This window comes from Myxocyprinus asiaticus, chromosome 28, assembly GCF_019703515.2.
Source record: "Myxocyprinus asiaticus isolate MX2 ecotype Aquarium Trade chromosome 28, UBuf_Myxa_2, whole genome shotgun sequence".
Lineage (NCBI taxonomy): Eukaryota > Metazoa > Chordata > Actinopteri > Cypriniformes > Catostomidae > Myxocyprinus > Myxocyprinus asiaticus.
Genome location: NC_059371.1, coordinates 13289693 through 13304643, shown reverse-complemented (window position 1 = coordinate 13304643; position 14951 = coordinate 13289693). Strand labels below are relative to the sequence as shown.

Here is a 14951-nt window from a genome sequence, read left to right as displayed (position 1 = left end):
TGTAGCAAGAAATGTGCACTTCATTCTATTCACGTTACACATACGAGGTATACATTCTGTCAGAGAAATGGAGGAGGAAGGCAGAGCAGCTTCACGTGAGACTGTGAGAATTGAAAAAACAGGGTTTTTCAGGTACTGATAACTTTTCGGCAGCCGCCCAAGCAAAATCTCGGGCCACCGAAGCAAATTCAATGACATTCATCTCGCGTTCTAAATATGGTTCTCATCTGACATGCACAGCTGTATTTCACGTGATTGTCACGCGTGCTATATGTGGGCTTCCCGTTTGTGCTCTTGAGACAGGAGAGCACAGAAGCGGGATCACTCACAAACCATAAAATATACGTGACCCATTTAAATTCTACTGTTTCTTTTACCTTAAAGTGCTAAGGAAGAAGTAAAACATTTCAAACTCTCGACATTCTAACTACCACTGACTGGGAAAACAGCTACAGCACGGTGTCATGTGCCAACAAGTATGAGTCAGTTTTTAAACTACACATCAAATGTACATAAAACAATTTAACAACAGCAAATCAGATGTTGTTGTTAAAATGCATACAGATTTCTTAAGTGAAAGAAAAACTCAAATTTGCATAAACTTGAATAGAAAAAAACTTGAAAACAGAAAGTGATCCATACCTATTGGTAGAGTTTGGAACTGACACAATGGAAAGTTAACACTTCTGCTTATTGGCCAAGCGAACACGGTTATCACCGTACACGTACACAATTTGTCAATTGTGAAATTGACAAATATTGTCCGATTTATTAGCCTGGCCGATATATCGGTTTATCACTAACTATTTTTATTTTTTTTACTTTTGCTTTTTGCTATATGGTCACATTCAAAGTAACTTTTTACCTTATCTTCATAGTTTATTTTTTATTACTTTTCAAATGCCCTTTTTAATAAAGATTTTATTGTTTTAGGCTTGGACCCAGACTTTCACTATTAAACTATGAAAATCTTACGAAAAAAATGTTTAAAACAAATTTATAATCTAAACACAGAGTAATATTTATTGTTTGAAAATTATTATACATTTTTCGAAAATTACATCCCACAGTTTGTGTCCTTTCCATTACACCAAACAATTTTACCCCTAAAAAAGTTTTTTCAAAAGTCAACAAAATTATCAGTGAAGAGCATGCTTGAGATGAAATATGATACAAAAAATGATTAAAGAAAACAAAATTAAAGGTAAATATCACCTTTGAGCAGAATATTTTTATTGGGTGTCATTGCCAATCAATCTGTAATTTTTTACAAATAATGCAAAAAGTGTGAAAATACCATTTACTGTACTTGTGTATATTTAGGATACATAGAAAAATGTTAGCTATGAAATTAGCCTTAGCAAGACAAAGGAGTCGGACATTTTATTTCAAAACCGTTCAAAATTACATTTTGTAGTGTACTGTAAGTAGTCCGAGAACTATATTAACACTGAAAATACAACAAAAATAAGTGTACTTTGAATACCCGGAAGATGTACCTCTTTAATGTAGGACACTTTATGCACTCTTCCAGTATGTAGCGGAAGGGGCTTTACTTGGAGTTACCTGGGAGTGCTGCTGGTCTGACAAAACAACAGTAAATAATGGAAAATGTGGCAACTAGCAAACTTCTGTGCAGACAGCACCTTACAAAAGTAAGTTGAATGCTTTACCATCACCCCACGCTGTGTGAAAATGTACGTTGTTTGAGATACAAGTGTTGAACTAAGGTTTGCTTACGTGCTAAAGCAAGCTGCAACACATCCATGCGTTTAAAACGTCACTTCCGTCAGAGCTTTTTCTAGTGTGTAAATGCACTCATTCTCCTGGTTTGTCTGTGGGAATTTCTTTTTTTATGTTTGTGCCGGCATACCAAACTTTCAATGATTTGAAAAACGAATGGGTAGCATCTGTTGGGGGACCGCCATCATTGCAGATGCATTTTCGTGATTGATAATGCAGAGATGCTTCTTATTTATAGTGTATTACTGGTGACTGATGATGGGGATCATCTCCTTGGGTCACCCTGGGAACCAGTGCCATGCAGAAGGGCACAAATTGTAGGCAAGGGCAGGATGGAGATGTTTGTAATTGTCTAGTTAAGAGGTTGTACATACTTGGATTTGAACCTTAGAGGCCCAGATCCTTAAAAATGCGGTTTTCACCATCACACCTGCAGTGGTCCACTCACTTTTCATTAACTTTCTTGAGTTATATCTTCCTAGTTATTCAGCAACCGATGCAGGAACCCCACATCCCTAATTTTCACATCTTGGAATGTCTAAAAGGGTCAGTATGTTCTTGTTTGGCTTTTCATTCTGAGCATTCATGTACTTGAAGTTGGTCTGGAACACAGAAGGTCAGTTCACTGTAGGATATTCCACACAATGTGAGGATCTGTTGAAGCTGGAGCTATTTATGGAAGAGAAGAGAGTGCAGAGTTGAAGAATCATGGGAAAATTGGTGCGTGGGTGTGTGTTTCCAGCCAAAAAACGGGCTAACCTGTTGCCTCAGTGTGTGTGTCTGTCGTCTGTTTATGTCAAGATTGTCTCTTCAATTCCTTCTCTGTTCTTTCAGTTGAGTTTAAAAGGGATAATTCTCCTCTCTCAAAGGTTGTCCTTTTACTGGAGAGTTTGGGCACTCCATTCTGGATGGCTTAAATTAAGTGAACAGTCCCTCCTTGTCTGTGTTTGGTGCCCTGGGGGCCATCCCTACCCAACTATCCGCTGTTGGCACACTGTTGGCTGGGTAGTAGGTGACTCTGTGGACGGGTGGTGCAGTCACACCACAGAAAGTGCCGGACCTGTGAGACGTGATTTTACACACTTGGATAAAAGGGGGTGGGTTTGTTTGAAACATGTAATGGCATGGTAATTTTTTCAGTTGGACTAAAGTGGACTTAAGTACTGAAGAGGTAAGCTTTTTATAATGTACTTTTTATGCTTACCTCACTAGAGCACATGGAAAGCTTTTTTTTATGTTCAATCATGGCTAAATTAGGCCAGAATTAGCAGGACAACAAATTTTGGATTCTGTTGGGTGGCGTCAGGGATTTCTGTTCTTTAGCACATTCACGGTCCCGACTGGTCTTGCAGTTAAATCGTAAACAGTAGGTTGACTTTTCTTTAGATAAAACCTAGTTGTGTGCCTTCCGAAATTCAAAACACTGCATCCAGTGTCCAAATTGGTGAGTGTTGTTGTGTGAATGGGCATGTGTTAGCTCCATTTTCTGGGTGTAATGTTCATGGAGGGGCACAAAAAGTGAGTTGTAAAGCAAGTTGTTTTGAGCTGTACAGGATGTAATACAGTGAAGAGGAATGCATGCTTTATAAACTGTACCAACCAACTCAAACCCCAAACCTAAACCCAACCATCATGTAAACAGAATATTGCGATTATGATATTTCGAATGCAATTATGCTAATAATCAGAGTAATTATAATCGCAGTAAGATATGTGGAGTACTCCTATTTTAATCGCTTTATACTAGCATGTAAACGCTTTAATCACATTTCTTCCACTCTGACCAAAGTGCGCCTGTGCCAGTGCTGCAAACGGATGATGTTATGCTCAACCACAGGTTCAAAAACATCACGAAACAGAAGCTGCACTTACTTCTCTACTTCATGTGAAACAGCAGTTTTCTTGCACTGTTTTCCAGCAGTGGTGCTCCCCAACTGCAGAATCTACAGCTCCATGGCAAAAGAAAACATATTTTCCCAAGTAATTATGTCCGTTTGCAGTTTGAATTGAATGTTGGTGAGATAAAAAGACTGTATACCACAAAGAAAAAAGGCAAGTATGCAAGGGCGTAGATTTGGCTTGAACATTGGAGGGGTTGTAAAGCATTTATATGTTTCCATTGATCACGGTATAAATATTTGTTGTAATTGCTTGTTTTGATTATTGGGGGGGGGTTACCTCCCACCATCCCCCTGGAATCTACGCCCCTGCACGTATGTCTTTTAAATGAGTTTGTCCTCGCAGGCAGAACACAACAACATCCAACTCGTGTATTCTGATTCACAGTGGTCCCCAAACCTCTGGCCCCCCAAGACTGCACATTTTGTAAATCTCCCTTTTCTGACACACCCAATTCAGGTCTTGGAGTCTCCACTAACAAGCTGATGAGTTGAATCAGGTATGATTGATTAGGGAGACATCCAAAATGTATAGTGTTGGGGGGCCTCCATGAACAGGGTTGGTTACCTCTGACTGAAGTGTTGTGCGCATGCCAATTTACATTTTTATGCAGAAAATAATCAGATGAGTTTCAGTCTCATGTAAACGCAGGTTTCTTACTCTGTCATGTATTTTTATTCGTTTGTTGATTTTTGGATCACTAGTTCAGCTTATCGTAGTTGTGCTAGTATTGGTTTAACGGAGCTTAGATAATGATACGGAAAATGAAAACAGTGAGAGTGAACATGGGAAAAATGAACAGCAGAAATTAGAAGAAAGAAAGGAAATCCAAGCATTAAGGAGCTGGAAAAGAGAAACGGAAAAGCGGCTGATGATTTTAGTATGGGTGGGCTCACTAAACTCCATGAGCAGCCAAGCAAATCAACACGATCTGGCAGAGATCATCTCTCTCTCCCTCTCTCTCTCTCTCTCTCTTTCTCACAGCAGAAGAAAATCTGGACTTTCTTTTTAATGGTGGAAGTTTAAATGTGACACCACATAACTTTTGTCATGGGGCATTTTTACCAGGTACTTTCTAATATCTGAAGCAGCTGATCTTGCAGCTAATCTCTATGCTCCAACTGAAGAATAGATTTTTTTTATTTGAATTCTTTTTAACCTTCTGTGGTGATGGGGGCGTGGCCGAGCGACGTCTGTGGAGAGCGCGGCTGGGAGAGGAAGAACGGTAAGGATTGACACGTGGGAAATCACCTCTAACAGCTGTTTTGTGTTGCAGTGATTGCTGGAGAGGGATAAAAGTGTAATCCAAAATGCTGGAGAAGAGAGAGAGCTACGCTTCAAACGCCTGTGTGTGTGTGTGTGTGTGTGTGTGTGTGTGTGTGTGTGCTAAAAAGCAACGTTGGGTATTGTAAATAAACGGCTTAATTGAGAAAATAATATGCAGAGTCCCGCTTCCTCCTTCTGACAGATCCAGTGACTTGTTACAATGGTGCTGAAACCCGGGATTTGGAGAAGGAAAACACTGTCATGCACTCCTCGTGGCTGGCTGAGGTGGTACTAAAGCAGTTCGTAAGCAGTCTACCGAAAGGGATGGCTGAGTGGGTCCAGTGCCATCGCCCTGCGTCACTGACAGAGGCAGACCAGCTGGCTGGGGACCATTTGGAAGCATGTTCGTCTTCTCTCTCTCTCTCTCTTTCTCTCCTCCTTCTCCATCCCCTCATCCTGTTCCCCGGAGGCGGGGAAAAGCATCCTGCAGCGGGTCGGCCAAAAGGGCTACACTTCCTCTCCAGAAATGGTGAGTAAGAGCCAGGCCGGATGGCTCCCCGGCCTGAGTCGGGCAATGGGGGTATGTGGCGAGCAGGGCGTGGCCGAGCTAAGACGGTGCGGAGCAAGGCCGGGATGGACACCTGGGGAGAATGATCTCTCGCAGCTGTTGGCGATGACGGTGTCAGCAGGCGAGATGTAAAGATGCCGCCGGAGGAAAAGCACAGAGAGTGAGAGATGCACAGAGCTGTGTGTGTCTGTGTGAAGCGACTGCTGAAAAGCAAGCCTTGTGTGTATATGATTTGTACTGCTAAAAAGCAGTGTTTTATGTGTGACACTGAAAATTGTAGTACCGTTATGTGTGACACTGATAAGTGTTTTTAATAAAGTCTTACGTTTGGATTGTTCACCCGGCTCCCGTCTCCTCCTCCATCCATCAGAGGAAGTTTGTGAAGCTGTCACACCTGTTTATTAAGCAATTATTAAAAGAGACAAAGTTGGACTATTAATGTTTCTCAACCATCTCAGCCACTGCGAAAAAGTCACGTGCCAAAGTACAAAGGAAACAAATGGTTCTGACGCTATTAACAAATCATTTGAATGTGGAGAAGACAGGCTGCAACAACAGTTATAGCCTAGATCCACTCACTGACAACATTGTGCTTATTTACATCCTTACTTAGTTGAAACATTTTGAGTATCATTTGGTGTGTTACTAGCGGCACAAAACAGAACTGCAAAAATAACATTTACATATTTACATTTTCTGAAGAAAATGTGATTGATGCTTGCTCATGAAAAACTCATGGCCACGATGCTGGGTTTATGTGGGTTGTTGCCAGGGTGTTGCTATGCGGCTGCTAAGGTGTTCTGAGTGGTTTTTAGTGAAATGCTGTGCAGTTGCTAGGGCATTCTGGGTGGTTTCTAGTAGGGATGGGCATTTTCAAGTAGTTTTGTAGTCAAGTACTTTAACCAGAGATTATTTAGCAGAGACGTGCCACTTCAATTAAATGAATAGGAGAAATTGGAATGCCCAAGGAGCTCTAAGTGCCCAACAGTCAACAGATGTAGAAAGGAAGTCCCGCATTACAGGTATAAGAGCCAATCACCTTTTAGATACAGACATCATCTGTCAATCAACTCGAGAACGCGCTTGCACATTAGCTATACAAGCCAGGAAAATTGCGTTTTTTAGCGTAATATGAGGTAAAGAAAAACAATTTATGTTACCTATTTTGTCAGATGTTTCTGCTGATTTAAAATATGCTCTTTGTTCGTTATCTTGACCAACATTTTTTGAGGTTTTAGTGTTCCCCCGTTCAATTATATACTGTAGGAGCTTCCCGAGAGCATTCCAAAGATGGCTGACAGTGGAATGACTTGCTAAATAGACTTTGCTCTAACTCACAAAAAAGTGAGTTACCATTACTTTTAAATAAAAGTAAGTAATGTAAGTTAACAATAAGTATGACACAAATGTGAAATGTACATTTTGTTTTATCCACAAACATTACCTAGAATGGTTTTAAAATAAGCTAACTTCAACAAACTATGCTTTTCTTTTTGGAACAAAAAAAATATTAACAATATGCATAAATAAAAATAAAAAATAAATAATCCGTAGCTTACAGAGAAACCAATACTGACGCATTAGGGTAATGCACTTACTGTATATAAACTCTTGAGTCTACATAAAGGCTATCACATTTTTATCATTTTACATGTTACTATTCAGGTAACAAGTGGTGAACGTTGGCTTTTTATCAAATGTGCTGTCGATGTTCAGATATTTTACACACATACACATATTGGTCTGAAAATCTTCAGAGTTTCTCGTACCACCTTTTCTTTCCATCTTAAAAGCAGATCCTCGCCCACTGGTAGGCCCAACTCCAACAAGAACTGAATACCAATACAGTATAATTAAATAAGAATCAAAATATTACAAGTATTGCCCCACTTGGCCAAAGACGGCATCAAAATTTCTTCTCCTGTCCAACACCTCAACAACACATGTTTATAATGGATTAAATTTTAACTGCAAGATTTGTAAGAGATTAGAGGGAAAGTACAGTATAATTCAACATTGGTTATGGCAGGCAAATGCGAAAATCAATTTGCGACATTCAAGTAGCGTTTTTAATAGTCGACTAGCTGGTGATGAACGAGTACTGGTGCAGTACTTCTTGATTACTCGATTACTTGATTACTTGTGCTAATCCCTATTTGCTAGGTTGTTGCTTACTGGCCAAGTCAAAAAAGTAAACACACACCTCTTGTCAACAAGCCACATGATTTGATGCAGGGCAGGTACTGGGATGTAGTCTTTGGGAGGCAATAGGTTCTCTTTTCATCTGACTGGATTGTTTCACCATCCGACTTGGGGGGGGGCACAAGGAAAATCTAGGGGGACAATACCCCAACCCCCATCCGCCTCTTAGACCCGGCCATGATTTGAGGTTTCATTCATGTCCGTATCACAAACAGTGCATGACACAATAGTAATAGAGGTGCTTGTTTGGCTTATTCACTGGTGCAAGTGATACATTGAGATGCCCATCCCACCTTAAGAAAGTGATGAAAGAGTGAAGTAATAAAGTGGGAGTATGTGAAGATGCCAGCTCAGTGAATCCACTGTATGCAGCAGTGGGAACAGCCCCTAACGGGCACACACTGCATTTCTTATGCTGTCCAAACAGGGTCGAGAGAGAGAGAGAGTGGAAAGAGAGCTAAACTCCTCTACCTCTCTGCCAAATGGAAAAACGCACATCCAAACACAAAGCAGCATTATGCTCCTCAGCTGAGACGTCATACACTGTAACAACCAAACCAAACACATACAGGGGTCGAATACGTGCTTAATGAGTTTGTGTAGTATGTGCTAGTCTTGGCCGTAATCAAAAGTGATAACATACATATTGGTATTTGAGAGCAGGTTGGCATGAGGTATTTTACTGTCAATGGTGGGGTTGTTCGGTCAAATCGTTTAGGAAAATCGGAGCATTCTGTATTTCTCCTTCTTTTCAAAAGAGAGGTTCACCCAAAAAGGAAAATTCTATCATCATTTATTTACTTACCTTCATGTTGTTCCATACCTTTACTTCAACCTATACTTTTAATTTTTGGGTGAACTATCCCTTTAAGTGTCCATGGAAAGACAGACAGAGAACTGACATGCACAGGAGAGTTCAGGTCAGTGAGGAAAAAAGGACAACTATCAGACAGAAGCAATGACAGAATAGAAAACAGCAAGAGAAGAAATCTGAAGTGAACTAATGTCTAAATTTTGGGATTACACAGTAATTATAGAATTATAGGAAAGTGACATGAAAGAGGAATAGAAAGGTCTAAAAATAAAATAGCTTTTTTTTCTTTCTTTTTTTAAACAGTGTTTTGTTTGTGTTTTCCAGGCAGGCAAGGGCGAGCCCCACTTCTTCAAAGAAAAGACCTTCAAAAAGAAGCGCCAGTGTGTGGTGTGCAGACAGAGCGTCGAGAGTTTGGGCTCCTTCTGTCGAGGTGAGTGACATCTGACCATTTCAGCCTGTGGGTGGAAGGTATGGCCAGAAATAAAATGTTATATCAATGCAATGTTTATGCATCATGTAAAGGTTAGTATATAGTAGAAATGCAGCCAGAAATTCAGCTCCTTTTTATTTTTATTTTTATTTTTTCAGCACCTATATTTGCTTGTGCACCTATATTTGGATAGTAAAAATATAGTTGGATAGTTAAAATAATTAAATGCTTTACAAATGAAAGTACTTACACTCATTTAATTATTTTGTCTTTTTATTTGTAACTTGATGGACACAAATCAAGTATGATTATTTATAACAATTAATTGATAAGTCTGGTCTGATAAGTCATCAGTACAAAAACAGTTTTACACTATGTACATTTGAGTTAAAAACAAAAGATTCAAAATAGTACAACTAATATTATAAAACAATAGTTCCAGATCTATTGGATCTGATTGGATGAGTAACATTTAAAGCCTTGGGATAATAGCCGATATACACACTAAAGGGTCGACTGATAGTGGATTGCCGATACCGATAACTAAGGTGGTGAAAAATAATGTGGAAAAGAATATAGAATGGAAAAAAATTACTTAGCCTTTCCTTACTATGAGAGGCACAGACATAGAGGCTACAAAGGTCCAAAATGAATAAAATCCCAGATGCAGCTTATTGTTTAACCAATATCCCAATAATAACCAGAAAAAAAAAAAGATTTGGTGCCTAATTTGGGACTTTTAGCTATAAACAAGCCCAGAATACACTATGGGATTGGCTCCGTTACAATGCCCTATATTTAAGTATTTACCAAAGTAAGCTTTTTATAGCCTATAGGGGCGCGTGGTGAGTTGCGCATGGATGCCTCGGTGGATAGTGTGAAGCCTCCACATGCGCTACGTCTCCGTGGCAACGCGCTCAACAAGCCACATGATAAGATGCGTGGATTGGCGGTCTCAGATGCGGAGGCAACTGAGATTCGTCCTCCGCTACCTGGATTGAGGCAAATCACTACACGACCACGAGGACTTAAAAGCGCATAGGGAATTGGGCATTCCAAATTGGGTGAAAAAGGGGAAAAATCCAAAGAAAAAAAAGAAAAAATGATGAAAGATTTGAATACAGCAAATCCCCACGTGATTGTTTTTATTTACTTCTAGAGGCCATTTTTGTACTGCAGAACCAAGCCGTTCTACCTTTAGAATCCTCTACAGCCGGCCACTGAGGAATACGGAAGATTCATAAAAAAATAAGGATTGGCAACTATCGGCATAGATTTTTTTGCCGATAAACCGATATAATGGTCTACCTCGAATACACAAACTGTGAAAAAATCACATCAGTTAAATTCAATATTAATGTGGTAAGGTGCTTGGTTAAATAACACATTTATTAATAACAAATTCTTCCTCTCTATTTTCTCATTATGTTTCTTCAAAGCTCTGATGTGTAAAAAACATAAAGCAGTCTTGCCCATTAATACCCACGGAAATATATCTACCCCAGTATAAGCAGTATGACAAAATCCGGCAACACATTTCTGCCATCACACTATATACATCATACCGCCCAGCCATATTTCAGCCCTTATCAGATGTTTTTATTTATAATAAGCCTGTTTTGATGGGGCATATAGGGTGATTAAATTCTTGGCTGAATTCAACCATCTTCAACATTTTTACTTTGAAAAAATATCAATCCAAGTCAGTATTCCTCCCTAACCTTCATATCTCTCTCTTTCTCTCTCTACCACCCACAGTTTGCAAAACAGCCACTCATAAGAAATGCGAAGCCAAGGTAAGAACCCTTTTCCCATTTTTTACCATGTTATAATCTATTTATCTGTCTCTTTCACTCCCTTTTCATATTAACAGGGTGTATAAAATGGGAGTTTGTGTAGTTAAAAGCAAGTTCTCTCATTCGCTCTTTCACTCTCGCACTTTCTCTGTGTTTCCTGCACTGAAGGCCTCCCCTGTGTTTGGGGCGGTAGTGTTGGCAGCCGCACCCCAGCACCACACTGCTCTAGTGAAAGGCTCATTGATAAGGCTAGTGCATGCCAGCGCTGGCCAGGGACTGACTTGGCTGGCATGCACACCCATATCAGACATGTTTCCAGAGGAGCACCCTGGGATCTAGAGTCCCAGGCCAGGGAGACATGCATCATGCTTTGGAACACATTTCAAGTCATTTTTTAAACTCAGTGTGTGTCTTAACTTTAAGCCTAGTGCATCCTGTAAGATTTTTGCCATCTGAGACAAATTCTGGGAGTCATATAATATTTATTTCTTTGCAACAGTGTGGCATGATCACTCTTTTGTAGAGTAAAACTTGCTTGCAAGCCATAGTAATGTCTGATTTGTGAGTGAATTGTTCTTTTGAGTCAGTCACAAATTGGTCTGAATGATTCATTAGTAAATCAGTCTGAATTTGAATGATTAAAAAAAATTCTTATCCATCCAGTAATAACAAATGACAAATATTGAATTTCAGTTGAATCGCAATCTTTATTTGAACAATCTCAATATCAATTTTTAAAATCCCAAGATCGATCTTTTACTTAATGCACAACTTTCTACAAGGAAACACATTCTGATTTTTTTGTTCTTTACGAGTAAATTACAAATGTTGCGCTGTGTTACTTTAAGTGTCTGTGATTAGCCACTGGCTGGTCTATTTTCAGACTACACTCACCAGTGATTGAGTTGTATAACAGCAAAGAAGTTAATAGTACTGAAATCCTTTCATTGTTTGTTGAGCGTAAAAGTTTGGTTTGACTCGTTTCGTTTAATGTGTGTCCAAAGACGAGATGCACGCAATCTATTTGTCATTGAATAATGCCCTTTTTAATATCCTGTTCTGTTCTTAACAGTCAGTCGTTGACCAAAATGTAAAAAAAAGAAACATTTAATTCCAATCAAACATGGGATGAGGTAAAGGAGCTCCACTCTCGTAAATGTGCGCTCAACCAAAACACTTCTGTGAGACGCTAGCTGAACTGCCGCTATTCTTAAAAAGACAGTACCATTTTAGAACTTATTCTACAAATCAAAGTAAATACTTGTAAATAATAAACACGTAACATAATATAATTAATGCAATTTCAAGACCATATTTTCTTGATGTAATATGTAAGTTTGTAAATTTTTAAAAAGCTAAAATGTGACCAAAATGATGAAAAACTAAAATAAAATTGGTAAAATGAATATTATCATAATGTACCAAGTTATAAAGTCCCCTGTATAATTAAGAGAAAATGTATTTTATATGTAAGCAAAATGGACTTTATAACCAAAATATACACAAATGAATCAGACAGAAAAGACCGTTGATGTCAAACAGTCTGCCTTGGCTCTTACGCAAGGTCTCATCGGGGTAATATCATACAATTTGACAAGAAACTGTCATAAAGAACAAAAAATCAGAATGTGAGTGTGTTCCCAGCTTTAGATTCAAACACGGATTCAAGTCTTCATTCACAGTTCTTCAATTGGAGAGAGCAGTGATTGTCCTCACGTGATGACAGATACACAGTTTAATAAAACTTTATTCCACACTCCTTGGCACTTGCCAAGGTTTAGTCAATGAGCAAAGAAACTGAGAGTGGTTTAACATGCCACATGGTTATTCAATCCATAAATCTCTAACCCACTGAAAGAAATTAAACACACTGGCGAATAGATAATGTTCAGAAACCGAGTTCATATAATTATGGTTTGTTTGTGCCATTTTAAAACATTAATGTGATGAAGTGATGATTTGTGTTTTGCCATAATTCATACATAATCAAATTTCTCTAGACATCTGTGGGCCAAATTGTTTTAGTGAGAGATCAAAAGAGCAGCACAAGTTTAGTATGTCAGTAACATACTTTCCCAGAATTCTCTTTTCACGTAGTTTCTGGAGTATTTCATCAGCATACCACATTTGTATTATTGTCCATCTACAACGTGTGGTTGTGGTTTTTAGATGTTCAATGCATGACCAGTGAACAGGGTTTCCAGTGGCCAAATTAAATATTTGGTCACTTAAACCACACTTGCAAGTGAATTTCATTATTATTTTATTAATCATTATGTATATGTCAGGTGAGCAAGTGTAAGGAAAGTGGAACTGTTGCACTGTCAGTTTAATTGCAACTGCAACTGTTGAGCTATCCTCAACCTAAGCATAAACTCCATTCTTCACCACAATGGTAACCCCCAAAAATCCAGCATAACAGACACTCTTTTAAAATATAACCAATATAACAGAGCATTAAACATTAACAAATCTCCTCATATTCTCATCTTGTTCAAAAATTCATGACCTAACATTTAATATCAGCACTCGTTCTCCCTATCCAGTCCCATGCAAAACATGCTGGAAATGAAAATCCCCTGCCCAGTTTTATCAATGCCCAATTAACACCACAAAACGTATTCATGTAGTCCCAACTCAAATGGATTAAGTGAACTTCAGTTTTACAAATTTAATGCAACAAAATCAAGAGATTGTGTTGCTTTAGTTCATTTTAAGTATACTGAACAAGCAGCCAAACTCCTTTTTTTGAGATGCAGGTGTAGTTCATCCCATTAAATGGATAGTTCACCCCAAAATTTAAATTCTCTCATCATTTACTCACCCTCATGCCATCCCAGTTGTGTATGACTATGTTTCTCCTGCAGAAAACAAACAAAGATTTTTAGAAGAACATCTCAGCTCTGTAGATCCATTCAATACAAGTGAATGGTGACCAGAACTCAGAAGGTCCAAAAAGCACATAAATGCAGCACAAAAATAATCCACACGACTCCAGTGGTTAAATCCATGTCTTCAGAAGTGATATGATAGGTGTGGGTGAGAAACAGATCAATATTTAAGTCCTTTTTTTACTGTAAATCTACACTTTCACACATTCTGGTGTGGAAGTGACTTTCACATTCACATTGAGCCACCTACTGGTCAGGGCTGGTCAAAGGTGGACATTTATTGTAAAAAAGGACTTAAATATTGTTCTGTTTCTCACCCACACCTATCACATCGCTTCTGAAGACATGGTTTTAACCACTGGAGTGGTATGGATTATTTTTATTCTGCTTTTATGTGCGTTTGGATCTTCTGAGTTCTGGTCACCATTCACTTGCATTGTGAGGACCTAGAGAGCTGAAATATTCTTCTAAAAATCTTTGTTTGTGTTCTGCAGAAGAAAGAAAGCTACATATCCAAAACAAGCTGAGAACTGTGCTCACGTGCGACATAAGTTAAAGACCATGTTAAACTGTTTCTGATAGCCATACTGAATCTGTGCGCAGAATTCCACGGAATATTCCCTGTCCCCTAAGTGTTTGTTTATTAAATATTTTAGCTAATTTGATATTATCTTCAGCAGCCATTAAGACTTCAGTACACCTAACTAAGTTTAACACATTTGTTTAAATCCATTCCACAATTTTTGTAGGTTTTCCAACAGAATCAGCACAGAAAATTCCCAAACAGTCTGATTCTGTCTGGGCCTTGACTAGTCTAAACAGTCATAATTGTATTCAAGTGCACTACGGACATGTCTCTGAATGGTTATAATACACAATGTTGCAAAAACAACAACAACAGCAACAAAAAATCAGGTTGTAAATATAACATTTAGACTGACTGGAGTTTACCTTAAGGGAATTCTGTAATTGACAATTTTGATGAGTAGATAATTGTGGCAGTCATAATTGTAATCTCGATTTTAATCTCTGGTTAATTGTGCAGCCCTTACATTAACTATGGACATGTTCTACTAATGTTTGGCAACCAGAAAGGGTTCAGATACTAACAGTATGTCTGTTGTTTTCTAATTTAGGACATAACCAGCTTGGTTTTGCTCATAAATGAAATGGCTTACTTTAAAACAAATGCCACTTGCTTTGATACTTTGTTCTCTAATGCAATAACTATCAAAGTTTTTAAAGTGTGCCTTAAGTGTATAGATACTTTTTGTGAAGAGTTGTACAGTATGTGTACCAACCATTGCCAATCAGGATGCTCTGTGCTTGCAGTGGTAGTCAT

General features: G+C 38.6%; 1 protein-coding gene across 3 annotated transcripts in view; it reads left to right on the top strand.

The window, feature by feature from the left end:
- LOC127418972 (tensin-2-like) overlaps positions 1-14951 on the top strand; it is a 79659-nt gene that overhangs the window by 17137 nt on the left and 47571 nt on the right. For all 3 annotated transcript variants that reach the window (XM_051659922.1, XM_051659921.1, XM_051659923.1), the window contains exons 2-3: positions 8817-8922; positions 10681-10718. In XM_051659922.1, coding sequence (XP_051515882.1) covers positions 8817-8922; positions 10681-10718 — 144 coding nt within the window. The remainder of the gene's footprint in view (positions 1-8816; positions 8923-10680; positions 10719-14951) is intronic.